The sequence below is a fragment of the Phoca vitulina genome, unplaced genomic scaffold (genome assembly GCF_004348235.1).
Source record: "Phoca vitulina isolate PV1807 unplaced genomic scaffold, GSC_HSeal_1.0 scaffold6, whole genome shotgun sequence".
Taxonomy (NCBI): Eukaryota; Metazoa; Chordata; class Mammalia; order Carnivora; family Phocidae; genus Phoca; species Phoca vitulina.
In genome coordinates, this window is record NW_022589709.1 from 73782914 (window position 1) to 73798111 (window position 15198).

A 15198-nucleotide genomic window follows, 5' to 3' on the forward strand; every position below is an offset into this window, starting at 1 on the left:
GAGGATGAGGAAGGCCTCTGTGAAGAGTTAAAGAAGCCAGACATGTGGAGTGCTGGGAGAAGGAGCACTCCAGAAGAAGAGGGAAAGCCGCAGGCATGAAGGCTCTGCAGTGGGAAGAGACTTGGCCTGTTGGGGAAACAGAAAGGAGGCTGGAGTGGCTGAAGCACAGTGAGTGGGGAGTCAGAGAAGAGTATGGGCTGAAAGGGGAAAGACTGGCAGGGGCCAATAATGCACAGCCTTATAGGCCATGCTAGGGTGTTTGGATTTTATTCTGAAGCAATCGAGAAGTTTGAAGGGAGAGAGTGATGAGATCTTATTTACTTTTTTTAAAAAAACAAACAAACAAAAATCTTAAAAAAAAAAAAAAGGGGGGGGGGCGCCTGGGTGGCTCAGTCGTTAAGCGTCTGCCTTCAGCTTGGGTCATGATCTCAGCGTCCTGGGATCGAGTCCCGCATCGGGCTCCCTGCTCAGCCAAGAGCCTGCTTCTCCCTCTGCCTGCTCTTGTGCTCTCACTTGCTCCCTCTCTCCCTCTCAAATGAAAAAAAAAAAAAAAAGTCTTAAAAAAACATCAATCACTCTGGCTGTTTTGTGAGCAGTGGGTTATGGGGGGGAAGAGTGAGAGACCAGATATTAGACGGGACTGATACTGGGGCTTGGACTAGGTTGGTGGTTTTGGAAATTGAAGGAAGGTGATTAGTATGAGATCTTTTAGAAATAAAACCTACAGGACTTGCTGATGGACAGAATGTGGGGTAGGAGAAAGGGCACAATGACTCTGGGTTTCAGACTTTCCTAACTGGATGGAGAGAGGTGCCATTTGGTATATTGTCTGGGGAAGGATCAGGTAGACGGAGCGGTTTTAAAAGTTTGAGGTACCTGTTAGATCTACAAATGGGTGTCAGTGGGCCGTTGGAAATGTGAATCTGGAGTTTGGAGCCACAGATAACTGCTTTTTTCCAAGTCAGGAGTGTGGGCCAAGGATAGGCGAGGGGGATGAAGAAAGCGTGTGGGGATTCTCAGAAAGCAGTGATAGGGCTGGGGCGCAGAGCCTGAAAGGCAGATCCTAATGGTGACAGGGGCTTCCTGGGACGCAAGGCCCTACACCCATCTCCCCACTTACGTCCACTCACTAGTATCATTTAGTTTCCATTGGCCCATGACATACCTGTCTTCCTCTGGGACTGGTTTCCTCCTGGCTCCGGGCAGTCTTCTCAGCACCACTCACTGGTTTTTCCAGTTCTGTGGGAATTTGGGAAAGGTCTGAGACCAGCCCTGTTTCCCTTGTCAGAAGCATCTTTGCTCAGGCATCCAGTGACAAATTGGTCACAAATTGAGTTCCTCCTCGCTAAGCGTCACGCTTCGCGCTGGAGGGAGGACCGGACGACCAGAGATCTGCATATGTAAATGAGTGATTAGTAGTAATTACGGGCTGAGTCAGTGGCTCCACTAGAAATAGAATCCAGGCGTCTTGACTCAGAAACTTGGGGTTCCCCTACCGCGCAGCGGACGCCGCGTCCACTCGGCGGTCGGGACCCTTTCCCGGGTATTCGCAGCACTAACAGGAGTTTCTTTGGTTTCTCAGCGGCACCTTCGCGCTTAGCAGCCCTGCGCATAGCCGGACCAGGCGTGGGCGGGACGGGGGCGGAGCCGGGCCAGGTCCGGGGCGGGGCTCTGGCGTGGGCGGGGCGTTCTCGAGTTCCGGAGTCGAGTGGCTTCCCTTGGCCGGAGTGGAGATGCAGCCGCCGCCCCGAAAAGTGAGCTGGTCCTGGGAATGGGGACTCCTGGTGGGCTGGGGGAATGGTGGGAGTTGAGGGGGGCACTGGACCCGCAGTGGGGGGCGAGGAGTTGTAAAGGTTCAGGGCCTAACCCTGAAGTAACCCAGGAAACACCCCAGTCCCTCCCCGGTCCCGCCCCCTCACCGCTCCCTGCGCGGAGTGTTTTTCAGGTCCCCGCGCCAGGGGTCTTCAACCTATTCTAACCCTCACAGGTGAAGCCGGCCCAGGAGGTCAAGCTTCGCTTCCTGGAGCAGCTGAGCATCCTTCAGACCCGGCAGCAGAGGGAGGCGGATCTGCTGGAGGACATCAGGTAGCTTCTGATCTCCGCCACATACCCCCACCTTCGCTGTTGCGCGCCCCGCCTCTTCTCGAACAGATGTCGGTGGGAGCCGGACCGGGGAGGGGAAAGCAGGGGGTGAAGAGTTCTCCAACCTGCCCATTCCCGGCCCTCACTGTCGGCCTGTCTCTCCAGATACCAGATAGGACTTATTCTTCCTCCTAACCCAACACACAAACACACAGGGACCCTCTCCCAACCCCATTGACTCCACACCACTCCCTCCGCCCCACAATCAAGCTTGGGGCAGAATCTCCCCCCACTCTTCCAGACCTGTTGGAAGGCTGGAATGTATCCAGGCCCCCATCCGTCCTCACCTCCAAGCCCGGAGACGGTTCTCCAGGGGTGGGGAGGATCCTGCCGAGGCTCTGAACAATGAGGTGAGGTTGTTCTGGGTTGTGGCTGCCTGAGGTGATCTCAAGGACTCTCTCTTCAGTCTCATTCCATCCTGGTGTACTCACACTTTAGGCCTGGCTCCCCTCTTCTTCCTGCCCAGGCTGAGGAGAGGATTGAGGGTGGGAGAACAGGACTAGACAGTGACACCACTCTTCCCCTCTAATCTTCATAGGTCCTACAGCAAGCAGAGGGCAGCCATTGAACGGGAATATGGACAGGTATGGGACTCCTTTTTCTGGACTTTCCCTTTTGTTGTAGCCTCCTTTACACATAGCATTGTCTCTCTGCACATACTCCTCTTCTGGTCCAGAGCAATGGCCTAGAATTAGGCAGACTGGTGTCAGATCTCTCGTGCTACTTGTTGCCTGTGTGACCTTGGACAAGGTGCTTAGCCTTTCTTGGCCTCAATTTCTTTCTCTGTAGAATGGAATAATAATCGTACCTTCGTGTAGGGTTGTTGTAAGGATGGAATAGGTTAATGCATGTAAATCACTTAGCAAAGTGAGTGGCACATAATATGCATCTGGTCAATGGCATTATTATACTCTGATTTCATATTCTCCCAGTTGGTGAGAGTCTTTGAAAGGTAACTGAGTCTGTGATGGCTTTCCCACCAGGCACTCCAGAAACTGGCTGGGCCATTCCTGAAGAGGGAAGGTCACCGGAGTGGGGAGATGGACAGCAGGTGGGTCCCATCGAGGGGGGAGTTCAGGGGGCCTGGAAGGGATGAGGAGCTCAAACTCAGGAACCTATGGGAGTGAAGGGCTAGTGAGGGGGGAGGGCATGTGAGCTGCAGGTAGAGCTGACACAGCAGCCAGAGAGGAGCTGACCCAGCAAGGACACTGTGGGTGCAGGCAGAGGGCATGAGTGATCCTTGTGGCTGAGCTAATGCACTGATCGATTATAGGCTCCCAGACAAGGGGGATGGGAAAGCACTCTGTCTCCTATGGTGTTCGGTTTGGTGGTGGTGGTGGGGGGGGCTCTCATGAAGCTTTGGAGTGCTCTCCTCACCACAGACCTTCTCTGGGGAGAGGCAGGATGGTGTTTGGTGCCTGGCGCTGCCTGCTGGATGCCACCGTGGCTGGGGGCCAAGCCCGGCTTCAGGCGTCTGACCGATACCGTGACCTGGCAGGGGGCACAGGGCGGAGTGCCAAGGAGCAGGTGCTCAGGAAGGTACGGCTCAGTGGATGGGCTGAAGGAAGGGCTGGCGTGGGGTGGGAAGTGGTCTGGGTCAGGACTGTGTGTCCATGCCCCTAGGGAGCAGAGAACCTCCAGAGGGCGCAAGCGGAGGTGCTGCAGTCTGTCCGGGAGCTGAGCCGAAGTCGGAAGCTCTACGGCCAGCGAGAGCGTGTGTGGGCCTTGGCACAGGAGAAGGCGGCTGACGTCCAGGCTAGGTGGGTTCGTGGGGAGTGGGGAAACCTGGCTGGGGGAAGGGAGCCAAGGCACCACAGCTGGGCCTGACCTTGACTCTTCTCCCTTTCCTGCACAGACTGAACCGAAGTGACCACGGGCTCTTCCACACTCGGACCAGTCTCCAGAAACTCAGCACCAAGGTTTGGGGGGATGTGGACATGAGTGGAGGCAGGAAAGAGGTGGGCAGAGTAGTCTAGTGGTTTGGAACCCAGGGGCATAAATCTGAGAGACTGGGACGAATCCAGGCTCTGCTACATCCTCAGTGTGTGCCCTTGGTTAACTTGATCTCTCGGAGTCTCGTGTTCTTCATCTGGAATGTGGAAATAGTACATTTATTTTTTATTCCTTTACTGTGCGTTTATTGAGGAGTCTGTGGAGTTCCTACCTTCAGAGTCTGGTGAGGGGCAGACAGATAGTAAGTAAAGAAACAATCAGATTAAGTGAAAACAAAACAAGGTGCTATGGTAAAGGGTAACAGGATGTAATTTAGAGAGAAAGGCTGTCTGAACACATGGCCTGAATGTGTTCAGCCATGCAAAGATCTAGGGGAAGAACATTCCAGGGAGAGGAAATGGTGAGTGCAGAGGTTCCGACGTGGGAATAGCTTTGTGGGCTCGAGGAACTGAAAGAAGGCCAGTGTGGCTGGAGCACTCTGAGCAAGGGGACAGGCACTGTGAAAAGAGGTCAGAGAGGTTGCAGGGGCCAGCTCTTGTTGCACCTGGCCAGCCACAGTAAGGAGCAGTGGGGAGTTTATTTTAAATGGACATAGATGCCACTCGAGCATTTTGAGCAGGAGTTGTTGAGTACGCAAAATTTTTAGTCTAGTTCCAGGTGCATAGTAAGCACTCAATAATGTGAGAATCCATTCTGGATCTGGATTGGCCTTAGAAGGACCCCATGGGTCCAGGGCTCCTTGTTGACACCTGTTTTCTCCTCCTAGCTGTCTGCCCAGTCAGCCCAGTACTCCCAGCAGCTGAGAGCAGCCCGCAATGAGTACCTGCTCAACTTGGTGGCCACCAATGCCCACCTTGACCACTACTACCAGGAGGAATTGCCAGCCCTGCTCAAGGCCAGTCCCAGCCCAGATACCCCTGCCTCTCCTGCCTCTGCCTTGTGGGAGAGCCTCTCCTTGCTTCCTACCACTGTCAGGCTGGGTGGTGCTAGGGACCCAACCTGCTTTGAGTGGGTAGAAGTTACATCCTTTGGTTCTGGTTTGGGTTCTGCTTCTAGCTGGCTGCATGATATTGTACAGGACACTTAGCCCCTCTGAACACCTAGTTGCCTGATTAGGGACAACTTCTGCTCTGCCTACTTTATAGGACTAATGGGGCTCAGGGGAGAGAATGGATGTGAAAATGCTTTTTAAACTGTTAAGGTCTATGCGTACATGAGGGCCTATTATTAGAAGCAGTTAACTGTCTTATTCCTTCCCTCAATCCAATTCCTCATGCCCATCACCCATCTAAACCTGGGCAGAGAGCCTACTTTGCAGTAGATGCTGGGGGAAGGGTGGTGTCATTATCTGGGGTTCTCTCCAGGCCCTGGTCAGCGAGCTGTTGGAACACTTGAGGGACCCCCTGACCTTGCTAAGCCGCACTGAGCTGGAAGCTGCAGAGATGGCCCTGGAGCATGCCCGCCGTGGAGGGCAGGCAACCTCCCAGGTGAGGACTGTGGCCTATAAGGGCTCCCCAGAGATCCTCTTCACCCTGCTCTTTCAGTACAGACTACCCACTGCATATCTGCCCCTTTTATTCTCACCCATCCTTCTTCTTCCAAGAGGGGCTGGGGACAGGCTTGGAGTGGTAACCAGTGAGCGACTACTTCGACCTTTTCCAACCCCCAGGTAAGCTGGGAGCAGGATCTGAAGCTCTTTCTTCAGGAGCCTGGAGTATTTTCCCCTACACCGCCTCAGGAGTTTCAGCCTGCAGGGACTGATCAGGTGAGACTTCTCTGTTCATTGGAACCAAACTACATGTAAAGGGGACTGTGGTTTAGGCCTTCTCCCTCATCATCCTTGTCCTGGTTAATGACTGTTCAACTGTGGAGAAGGGGTTTCAGAACTCTAGTTCATCTCCCTCCCAGCAGGACACAAACAAATTTTATTCCACCTTTCTGGCCCTTCACTACACTATCCTCTTCCTTCTCCCTCTGTCCCTCAACCCAGATCCCATTTTGGGGACTCTGTGTGTCCACAGGAATGCACACCTGTGTCCTCACCTCTTTGTCCCTGTCCCTGGAGGTTAGGACGGAGAGAAGGAAAAAGGAAGAGACTGTAGACCGGGGGCAACAGCAGGTCCTCCTCTGAGCATCTGTGTACATTGTTCATTGAGGTGTGTGCCCTGGAGCTGGAGGAGGACGCAGGAGGCATGGCAGGGGACCGTAGCCTGGAGAAAGAGGTTCAGCGCTGGACGAGCCGAGCTGCCCGAGACTACAAGATCCAGAACCATGGGCATCGGGTGAGGTGGGGGGTGCAGGTGTTGTGGGTGGGCGGGAAGAGCTGAGAGATGAGGACCCTGGAGTCAGTGGGGGATGTCATAGGGCTGCAGGCAGGAGGGGAAGGAAAGGTATTTTAGGCCACTAGTGTGGTACAGTATTTAAGAGTACAGCTTTTGGAGCTAGACCCACCTTGGTTCAGATCCTGCTCTGTTCTTTCCTCGTTATGTAACCCCAAGTAAGGGAGTGACTTAACCTCTCTGGACTTCAGTTTCCTTATCATCAAAGTGGGGCCAATAATAGTACCCGCCGCATGAGGAAGATTAAGTGACTTAATGCACGTGAAGCCAACAGCAAAGTGCCAGGTCCATAGTCCGTTGTCCCACAGAGTATTTCTACCCACCCCTGTTCTCCGCCTTTGCAACCAGGTGCTGCAGCGGCTGGAGCAGAGGCGACAGCAGGTTCCGGAGCGGGAGGCTCCAGGTATAGATCAGCGGCTGCAGGAAGTGAGGGAGAGCATCCGGCGGGCACAGGTGAGGCGTAGCCCTGTGCCTGGGACCCCTGAGATCCCAGCTCCTCATGCAACACCCTCCTCCTCTCTATCTGCCTGGTGGGGAGCAGGGAGGCAGGAGGTAGAAGGTGGACATGTTTGGGGTGGTTCCACTCACCGCCCAGAGGCAGGCCCATCCAAAGCCTTGATTGATCTCTCTTCCCCATGACAGGTGAGCCAGGTGAAGGGGGCTGCCCGGCTGGCCCTGCTACGAGGAGCTGGCCTCGATGTGCAGCGCTGGCTGAAGCCAGCCATGACCCAGGCCCAGGATGAGGTGGAGCAGGAGCGACGGCTCAGTGAGGCCCGGCTGTCCCAGAGGGACCTCTCTCCCACGGTGAGTGCCCTTTGCTCCCTACCCCTGTACACCCAGGACGGTAAAGGGTAGATCTCCCCAGAGTAGGGCAGACTCTATAAAATGGGGATCCCAACAGTACCGAAGTCGAAGAGGTTGTTGTGAGGCTGGAATGAAATATGTATAATTTTCTTGCATAGTTTGTAACACAGAGTGTTCTCGGTGAACTTTTATCATGAATATAGGATGACGATTATGAATTAAAGCTCCAAGTACGGATTCTACGTGGTTCAACTGCCGGCCACTCCACTTACTACTAGCTGTGTGATCTTGCAAAGTGGCTTGACCTTTCTGAGCCTCGGTTTTCTCCTAAGTGAAATGAGGTGGGGGCGCCTGGGTGGCTCAGTCGGTCAGCATCTGACTCTTGGTTTTGACTCAGGTCATGATCTCAGGGTTGTGCGATTGAGCCCCATATCAGGCTCTGTGCTCAGCACAGAGTCTGCTTGTTTCTCTCCTTCTCCACTGTGTGCACACATGGATATGCATGCTCTTGCTCTCAATTAAATAAAATCTTTTTAAAACATTTAAAAAAAAATAGGTAAAACAAGGTGATACACTTATGTAAAATATCCCTGGGTTATTGTGAAGATTAAATGAGGTGCTATACGTAAGATGTTTAGCATCATACCTGGCACAGAGTAAGCACTCAGTATTGTAATTCTGCAATTGTTGTTGGTGTTACCCTGCTCTGTGGTGATTTTGCTTGTGATACATGGTGGACAGATGGGTGGTACCACCTTGGGGAGTGATCTATCGGTGTTCTTTAAGGGTAGAATGGAGGCGTGGGAGATAAAATGGGTACTTGAGAGTGGGCCCCCCCAATGATGTCTGTTCTCTATCCCCTCCAGGCTGAGGATGCTGAGCTCTCTGACTTTGAGGAATGTGAGGAGACAGGGGAGCTCTTTGAGGAGCCTGCCCCGGCAGCCTTGACCACTAGGCCCCTCCCCTGCCCTGCACATGTGGTGTTCAGCTATCAGGTATCAGGTGGGCATGGGGGTGGGGATCTCCTAAGTGGGGATGGGCGACAGCCATGTCCTGAATCCTTCCTTGTGGGGCCCAGGCAGGGCATGAGGATGAGCTGACCATCACAGAGGGCGAGTGGCTGGAGGTCATAGAAGAGGGAGATGCTGATGAATGGGTCAAGGTGGGTATGGACCTTAGATTCTGACCTTGGTGGTGGGCAGGGGGCACGGCAATGGGAAGGACTTCTCTGTGGCTTGCAAGGACCCAGCCAGACAAAGCTAGAAGCCCGAGGAGGAGGGCTAGGGCCACGGGCTGCTGAGGCAAGTCTGCTATCTGTTCACATTGCTGGGTGAACAGGCTCGAAACCAGCACGGCGAGGCAGGCTTTGTCCCTGAGCGGTATCTCAACTTCCCGGACCTCTCCTTCCCTGAGAGTGGCCACGACAGCGACAATCCCTCAGGGGCAGAGCCCACAGGTGAGAATGGGAAATTCTGGGTCAGGGGACCTTGAGTGGTTGTGGCCCTGAGGTGTCGTGGCCCCGGGGCACTACTGCCCATCAACTCCCCTCACCACCTCTCCTGGGCTTCTGCAGCCTTCCTGGCCCGTGCCCTATACAGCTACACAGGACAGAGTGCAGAGGAGCTGAGCTTCCCCGAGGGGGCGCTTATCCGCCTGCTGCCCCGGGCCCAGGATGGAGTAGATGATGGCTTCTGGAGGGGAGAATTCGGAGGCCATGTGGGGGTTTTCCCCTCCCTGCTAGTGGAGGAGCTGCTTGGCCCCCCAGCACCGCCTGAACTCTCAGACCCGGAACAGGTGAGGCTTCCTTCTCCCTGGGTCCCCAGGCACCTCTAGGTTGAGCCTTCCACTCCAATGAGGCCCCATATTCATCTTAATGCCCCCTTCCTTCTCCCGATTTACTTCCTATATTGGCTTGGACCTCCCAATCTCCTTTGGCTGGGCAGAGAAGAGGGAAACTCAGGCAGTCTTCATAAGAGTGTGGTGGTCCTATTTTAGTGCTAGATAGATCTGAGTTCAGATTCGTATTGCATTGCCTCGGGCAGTGATATAACCTTGCGCTTATTTCTTTACATGTAGAACAGGGGTCATAGTACCAACTTCAGCAGCCCAACTGTCATGACTAGAGATATGGAGGTAAAGCCCTTAGCCCAGTGACCCACAGGAGGTCCTTTAATATGTGGTACCTACCGTTACAGCAGGAAGAGCCTAGGAGAGGGAGTCAGGAGAGCTGGGTTCTAGTCGGGGCTCTACCACTAAAAGGCTCCATGCTTTTCGATGGATGGCTTAACCTGAGCCTCACCTCTATGAGAAATCATAAAAATCCCTACCTCATGGGATGCTGGTGAGGAATGAGTTAATGAGTGTATGTGAAGCGCTAACAGAATGTCTGGGACACAGTGTCAGTACATATTGGCTAATGAAGTGTGTAGCGGGCTTTAGCTGCTGGATAGAAGCATCTGGCCGCTCTCCAAATCAAGGAGTGATGGGACAGGAATTGAAGGCGGGATGAGAGGAAAAGGTGGTGAAACCTTCCCACGTGCCAGGAATAACTCCGTGTGCCCCTCATTCCCAGATGCTGCCATCCCCTTCTCCTCCTAGCTTCTCACCTCCTGTGCCCACCTCTGCCTTGGATGGAGCCCCTGCACCTGTGCTGCCTGTGGGTGAGTAGAGGGCCCTGGGGGCCCTGGGAGGGGAAGAGATGGGAAGGAGGAGAAAGGTTGCCCTTGGCTCCTCTGCCTGCCCTCAGGAACCTCCTCCATCAGGCTCACAGAAGCATGATGGTGAGAAGAGCTTGGGCTCTGGAGGGGAGGCAAGTGCGTTGTTGAGACTTTGCCTGTGACTTCCCAGTGTATGGTTTAGGGTGAATGTTTAACCTGCCTGGGCCTTTACAGAGTGAGGAGAAAGGTCCCTACCTCACTGAGTTGTTGTGAGAGTTAGAAAGATGGGCCTAGCTTTGTGCCTGGCCCATAGTACGCATGCCCACAGCAGCTGTTTTCTCCTGAAGATTATTTTACAAATTAGCCAGCTTTTCCCACTACGCATCCTCTGCCTTTCATGTTCTTGAATCCTGCCAACACCTTGGTTTGTGTCATCATTTTCCTTCTTGGAATGCCCACCTTTTCTAAAACCTTCCGGTACTTCCACTTTCTTCACGAAGTCTCCCTCCGATTCCAGAGGTCCCTGTGAGCATTTTCTGCACCGCCTGCTCCGGCATCTATAGTTCACTTGGAATGATTTAGCACTCAGTCATTCATTGTGTTTGTTGGTTTTTCACTCTCGGGTTGCTGACAGCCATTGGGAGTGGGGGTGCTGTGAGTCTATCTCCCCCTCTCAGCAAGGTGCCAAGTAAGAGTGGAGGATGGATGGATTGATGGATTTTATGGCTCTAAGATTAGGGACTCTTCATTAATTCATCAAATATTTACAGAGTTCCACTGTCCTAAGTGCAGGAGATGCAGCAATGAACGAAACAAAGCCTGAAGACTGACTTGTGGTTCTTGTTTGCAGACCAAGACCTGGACTGCCTTGGACCCCTGGACATGATGGTACCTCGACTCAGGCCGGTAAGGGTCCCTCCCTTGGAGGAGATTGTGTCATTCCAACTTGTCCTGTTTTGTCTGCAGGGCTGAGGGAATGGATAGGGATAGCCCCAAGGGAGGGTTCTGGAGTACTGACTCTGTGTCCTCTACAGATGCGTCCACCGCCTCCCCCACCAGCTAAAGGCCCGGATCCTGGCTACCCAGATTCTCTCACCTGAAGCCAGGGGGATTGCTGTCCCCCCAGTGATGCTGCTGTCCCTATTCCTATGATGTCAGAGACCAACCCCTCAATGATCTGGAGCGACACAGCCAGAAGCTGCAGTCTCCCCCATTTCCACTCTCACCTCCGGGGGTAGAAACTTTCCGTCTCCCCATTTCTGGGGCTGGAACTCACTCCTTTTCCCCCATCATACTTCTGCTATCTCTAGGGCTGGAACTACCCCTCTTTCTTCTGCCACCACCCCATCTGTAGGGTGGTGAAATATTCTGTAATCTCTGGGGCTGGAACCCATCTTCCAAAGTCTTGAGTGGCTCCAGCCCATCTGTGTCTCCACCCTGGCTCTGTGACCCACCCCACTGGGTCTGTGACCCATGGCCACTGGGGTTGGGGGCTGGGACAGGAGCAGGCCTGTCAAAAGGAGCTGGAGCCAGTATGCAAAACAGCTGTAATGGTCTGAGCGGATTTATTGACAGTGAATAAAGGGCACTAAGCCCAAGCCAAGGGCCTGGGCCTCTTGTGCCAAGAGGGCAGGGGGCCTAAGGTGCTATTGCTTTAAGGGCCCACCGAGGGCAGGGGCCTGCTCCCAGCTGCCACGCTCTAGCAAATGGAGCGAGGTGATGGGGAAGGGGTCAGGCGGCCTGTTGGCAGGCAGGGGAAGTGAAAGAGACTGAGGGATGGGGGTGGGGAGACTTCTCTCGAGGTCCCCCAGCCTGAAACCATGCAACTCCAGATGGACGTAGAGCTGGTTCCTCAGCTGGGGGGCAGTGCTGTCCAGTGGAAAGGAGCTCCTTTATGCCCACCCACCCCCTGGCCCTGCCAGCTCGTAGTCCCATCAGCACAATGAAGAAGGAGCCTTGGAGGAGAGGAACGGTAACAGTGTTGCTTCCTATTCAGGATGTGTCTCAGCTTTTCCCCGGGGGCTGCAGGACCTTCCCTGTCTCCTGGAGCACATGCCCACTCCCCACCACTAAACCAAAGACTTTGTAGCAAAGGCCATCCCTGGGAGTACAGCGAGCTAATGGGCTTAGGTGGTGTACATAGGGGGTGGGAGTGTAGGGGGTGGGAGAATGAGATTATCTGATTTGGGGCCCAAGCAGACTCACCTCACACACCCCCTGCTCCCCGTGGTGGGGACACCTGTGAGAGAGAAGTGGTCAACAATGGGAGAACAGGATGTGGGTCATAAAAGTGCCATCTCCCCCGCGCCCAGGGTAGGAGGCAATAAGAGCTGAGCCCACCGTAGCCCTGCCCATGCCTTCATACCTGGTGATCTGAGGTGTCCAGTTTGCTTGGCTGTCCAATTGCCTCTCGACTGGCCAGTCCTGGGCTTGGGCCCTTCCCTCCAGCCCCTAGCATGGGCTCTGCAGAGGCTCTAGGGTTCCCCTCAAGTGCACAAGGGACTAGGCTGCCATCCCTGAGTCCTCCGTTCTGTATTGGGGGACTGGCGAGGCCCAGGGGCTGTGGCCTCTCAGGGGGCACACTCTCAGTGGCAGGTATCCCTGCCCTGGGCTGCCCTCCCCCAGACCCTTGACTACCCCCTGTGTCCTGCCCTCCACCAGACCCCCAGCTCCTGTCCGTGGGAGAGCCATCACGATGCTCATGTAGTCCATAGCGTTTCTCAATGTGTGTCACCCGGAACCTGGGAAGGGAGGGAACACTGGGGCTTACGACCACAACTCAGAGACTGCTTGGCTTCCCCTCAACCAGGGACATCCTGGGTTTCATGGCCACTTCCCTCTGGCCTAGGGGGAGGGGGGAGACCTCCCCAGATTATGGGGCACATTGTACAGCCTGACTGCTGCTGTAACTCACAGTCTAGGAGAACAGAGCTGGGGCCCACCTTTGGAGTCAGGCGCCTGATCACTGGGGCTCCCACCTCAAACTCCCTCTTTCTGGGGCTTTCTATCCCCACCTGCCCACGGAGAACACGGTGGTCTCTCCAGGCCGGGGGCGGCTCTTTCCTTCCTTGGAGCGTCCCTGGCGGACAAGTGGGGGCCTCTTGTTCCGGCTGCAGTGGATGCAAGGGGCTGCAGAGCCCAGATGCACTGTGTGATGATGGGAAGGGGCTCCATCTTGCAGGCTGGAGGTAACATCCACGCTGGACAATAGGGAAGAAGGGAGCAGGAGTGACATTACCATTTCCTTTCCTTTTCCATTTGCTCCTGTTCTTTCAGCTTCTTAAACCCCCAGATGCCCCACTTTCCCCAGGCCCCAGCATTCTTGTATTTATCTAATAAACACAATATTAAGATTTTAGTTGTCATGTGTTCTTTTTCCCAGGGTTGTTTGCTAAAAAGAGGGCAATGTTTAACTCAAAGGAATGGCACAGGGATAAATGTCAGGCTTGATGATACCCAGATGGGAAGTATGGTTTGAAGAACTCAGATTTCTATAAAACTTCTTTCTTCATATAGGATAGGCAGCTTTGCCTCCCCCCTCCCCCCAGACATGCGAGAACATTGGGAAAGGACTGTGCTGGAGGAGAGGGTACTCTCCAAGGCAAGCTAAGTCATGCTGGCCCTTGTTTCCAGCTCACCTGGACAGCTGCACTGTCCCTTCTCCTTCACTGTCCCCCAGCATCTCCTTCAAGGCCTCAGCATTGGCTGAGGGGAGAAGGAAAAGAGGGAGTCAGTGGAGGTGGAGGTCAGGGCAAGAGAAAGTTGAGCGGGGCTGGGGAGAGCAAAGGGCCAGTCTACACCCACCTTCATTTTGGATGATGCAGCGAACAATCCTCTCTACGGTGTCCTCGTTCATGTCATCGTCCTCAGCTGAAGGATGAGAGGTTGGCAAGGAAGCAGGAAATGAGTCAGCTTTGGGTGGACATTACCTGGTGGCTTCTGTGGCTTACTGCTCAAGACCTATCCCTTTGTCTATTTGCCATCATGCTGGATGTTAACATTTAGGGGTCAGGGCAGAAAAAATGGGAAAGTTAGTGGGAGCCCAAGACTACCAACAGTGGGCCCTTCCCATCCATGCTGCCTTTCCTAGGCTTGCTTTCAGGGTGGGGTCATCCCACTTGCTGACTCAAGAAAGCGTCATTAAGCCTCCTGAAGGCTTGGTCAGGATTTGGCCTCTTGGCCAGGAAGGCAGAAATAGGTGTGGGGTGAAGGGTATGGGAGAAAGGTGACTGAGCCAGGTTCTAGGCTCCTCACTCACGGGGCTGGAGCTGGGCATCGTCAGGCTCCGAGCCCCTCGACGTGCGGCAGCGGTAGCCCTTCTTCTTGAGCACGTGGCAGATCATGAAGCCTACGAGGCCCATGAGGAAGAAGACCAGCACAAGCAGGAAGAGCATGTATAGCCCATGTTGGGGCGGCTCCAGGTCTGGCTGTGGTTCCGACATGAGGCCCTGGGGGGCGAGCGCGGGCCAGGGAGCCTCCTGGGGTTAGGGGGCTGCAGCTAGGGACTGGGGGAGGGATAGGAATTCGGTCCTCAGGACCCGAAACCGACGAGCCTCTGAGGTCCGGCCCCACCCCCCTACCCAACCAAGGAGCTGTCCGTGCCAGGGGTGCTGGTCCGGGGCAGGGGTGCCAGACGGCGGCTGCGCAAGCCCTCTTCCACGACCCTGATTCTGCTTCCCCGACGCCCAGAGCGTTCCCCTTTCCAGCTTGTCCTGCGCTTCCGTCCCTCCCAAGGACACTGCAGAGCGAGATGGGACGGAATTCTCAGGCGGCCGGCGCAAGAATCGCGCCTGAGTCAGCGTCCGCACCTCCTCCGCGCCGGCCTGAGCCAGGCCTCTGCAACCCCCTCCCCTGCCTGTATGCCCGCACAACGCCACCCCTTTCGGTTCCTCCCATCCTCACCACCTGGCCCACTCGGTACCGGTGGTTTGGTTCTGGCTCCGGCTCCGGCTCCGGTTCCGGCTCCAGGGACGTCCTAGTCCGGCTCAGGGCCCCCGACGCCCTCCCGGCGCTCATCCCTTGCTTCCTCCCCCTCCCCCCTTCGCCGCCTCACCGGCTCCGGGCTCCGGCTGCAGATACCGGTGCCGCGGCAGGCAGGGGGAGGGAAGGATGAAGAGGGATGCGGGCTAGTTGGGAGCGGCGGCTGGCTCCGGACAACTCTGGCTGTGGGAAGGGGAAGGAGATGGGGGTGGGGGGCGCCGCCGCAGCCGCTCTATGTTCCCAAATGCCTTCGCCAGTCGCCAGCCCGGGACCAGGGGGCGGAGCGCAGGTGTGCGGGGCGGAGAGCGAGAGCCTTGCGCGCT

The 15198-nt window shown here is 55.2% G+C and overlaps 2 protein-coding genes across 6 annotated transcripts; one reads left to right on the forward strand and one right to left on the reverse strand.

Moving 5' to 3' along the window:
* The first annotated feature begins 1656 nt into the window (after positions 1-1656).
* Positions 1657-13505, forward strand: FCHSD1 (FCH and double SH3 domains 1). Of its 2 annotated transcripts, none has more exons than XM_032404510.1 (20): positions 1657-1754; positions 1988-2085; positions 2681-2726; positions 3126-3193; positions 3546-3681; positions 3766-3902; positions 3998-4061; positions 4862-4990; positions 5460-5582; positions 5765-5860; positions 6252-6377; positions 6783-6887; positions 7077-7238; positions 8105-8233; positions 8317-8400; positions 8577-8694; positions 8812-9032; positions 9811-9898; positions 10746-10801; positions 10930-13505. In XM_032404510.1, exons 1-20 carry the CDS (start codon positions 1734-1736, stop codon positions 10993-10995), a joined length of 2073 nt encoding a protein of 690 aa, XP_032260401.1. In that variant the 5' UTR covers positions 1657-1733; the 3' UTR covers positions 10996-13505. The 2 variants fall into 2 exon arrangements, with proteins under 2 accessions (XP_032260401.1, XP_032260400.1); XM_032404509.1 differs by having other exon boundaries at positions 1686-1754; positions 3525-3681; positions 10930-11281.
* Positions 11758-15180, reverse strand: RELL2 (RELT like 2). 4 transcript variants are annotated; one of them, XM_032404513.1, is made up of 8 exons: positions 14798-15180; positions 14498-14633; positions 13700-13765; positions 13534-13600; positions 12910-13095; positions 12261-12636; positions 12101-12134; positions 11758-11850 (listed from the first exon to the last, which is right to left on the reverse strand). In XM_032404513.1, the coding sequence occupies exons 1-7, from the start codon at positions 14909-14911 to the stop codon at positions 12102-12104; spliced, it is 978 nt and encodes a 325-aa protein (XP_032260404.1). In that variant the 5' UTR covers positions 14912-15180; the 3' UTR covers positions 11758-11850; position 12101. The 4 variants fall into 4 exon arrangements, with proteins under 4 accessions (XP_032260404.1, XP_032260405.1, XP_032260406.1 ...); XM_032404514.1 differs by having other exon boundaries at positions 14154-14633; positions 14817-14909; XM_032404515.1 differs by lacking the exon at positions 14498-14633 and adding an exon at positions 14154-14400 and having other exon boundaries at positions 14817-14906.
* Positions 15181-15198: the final 18 nt, after the last annotated feature.

Excerpts from the sequence above, each read along its gene's own strand:
- FCHSD1 (XM_032404509.1), top strand. The coding sequence starts at position 1,734 with ATGCAGCCGCCGCCCCGAAAA. Across the intron at positions 3,903-3,997 it reads GCGGCTGACGTCCAGGCTAG|ACTGAACCGAAGTGACCACG; the intron begins GTGGGTTCGTGG and ends TTTCCTGCACAG. Across the intron at positions 9,033-9,810 it reads AACTCTCAGACCCGGAACAG|ATGCTGCCATCCCCTTCTCC; the intron begins GTGAGGCTTCCT and ends CCTCATTCCCAG.
- RELL2 (XM_032404513.1), bottom strand. The coding sequence starts at position 14,911 with ATGAGCGCCGGGAGGGCGTCGGGGGCCCTGAGCCGGACTAGGACGTCC. Across the intron at positions 13,601-13,699 it reads CTGCATCATCCAAAATGAAG|CCAATGCTGAGGCCTTGAAG; the intron begins GTGGGTGTAGAC and ends TTCTCCCCTCAG. Across the intron at positions 13,096-13,533 it reads GGGACAGTGCAGCTGTCCAG|CGTGGATGTTACCTCCAGCC; the intron begins GTGAGCTGGAAA and ends CCTATTGTCCAG.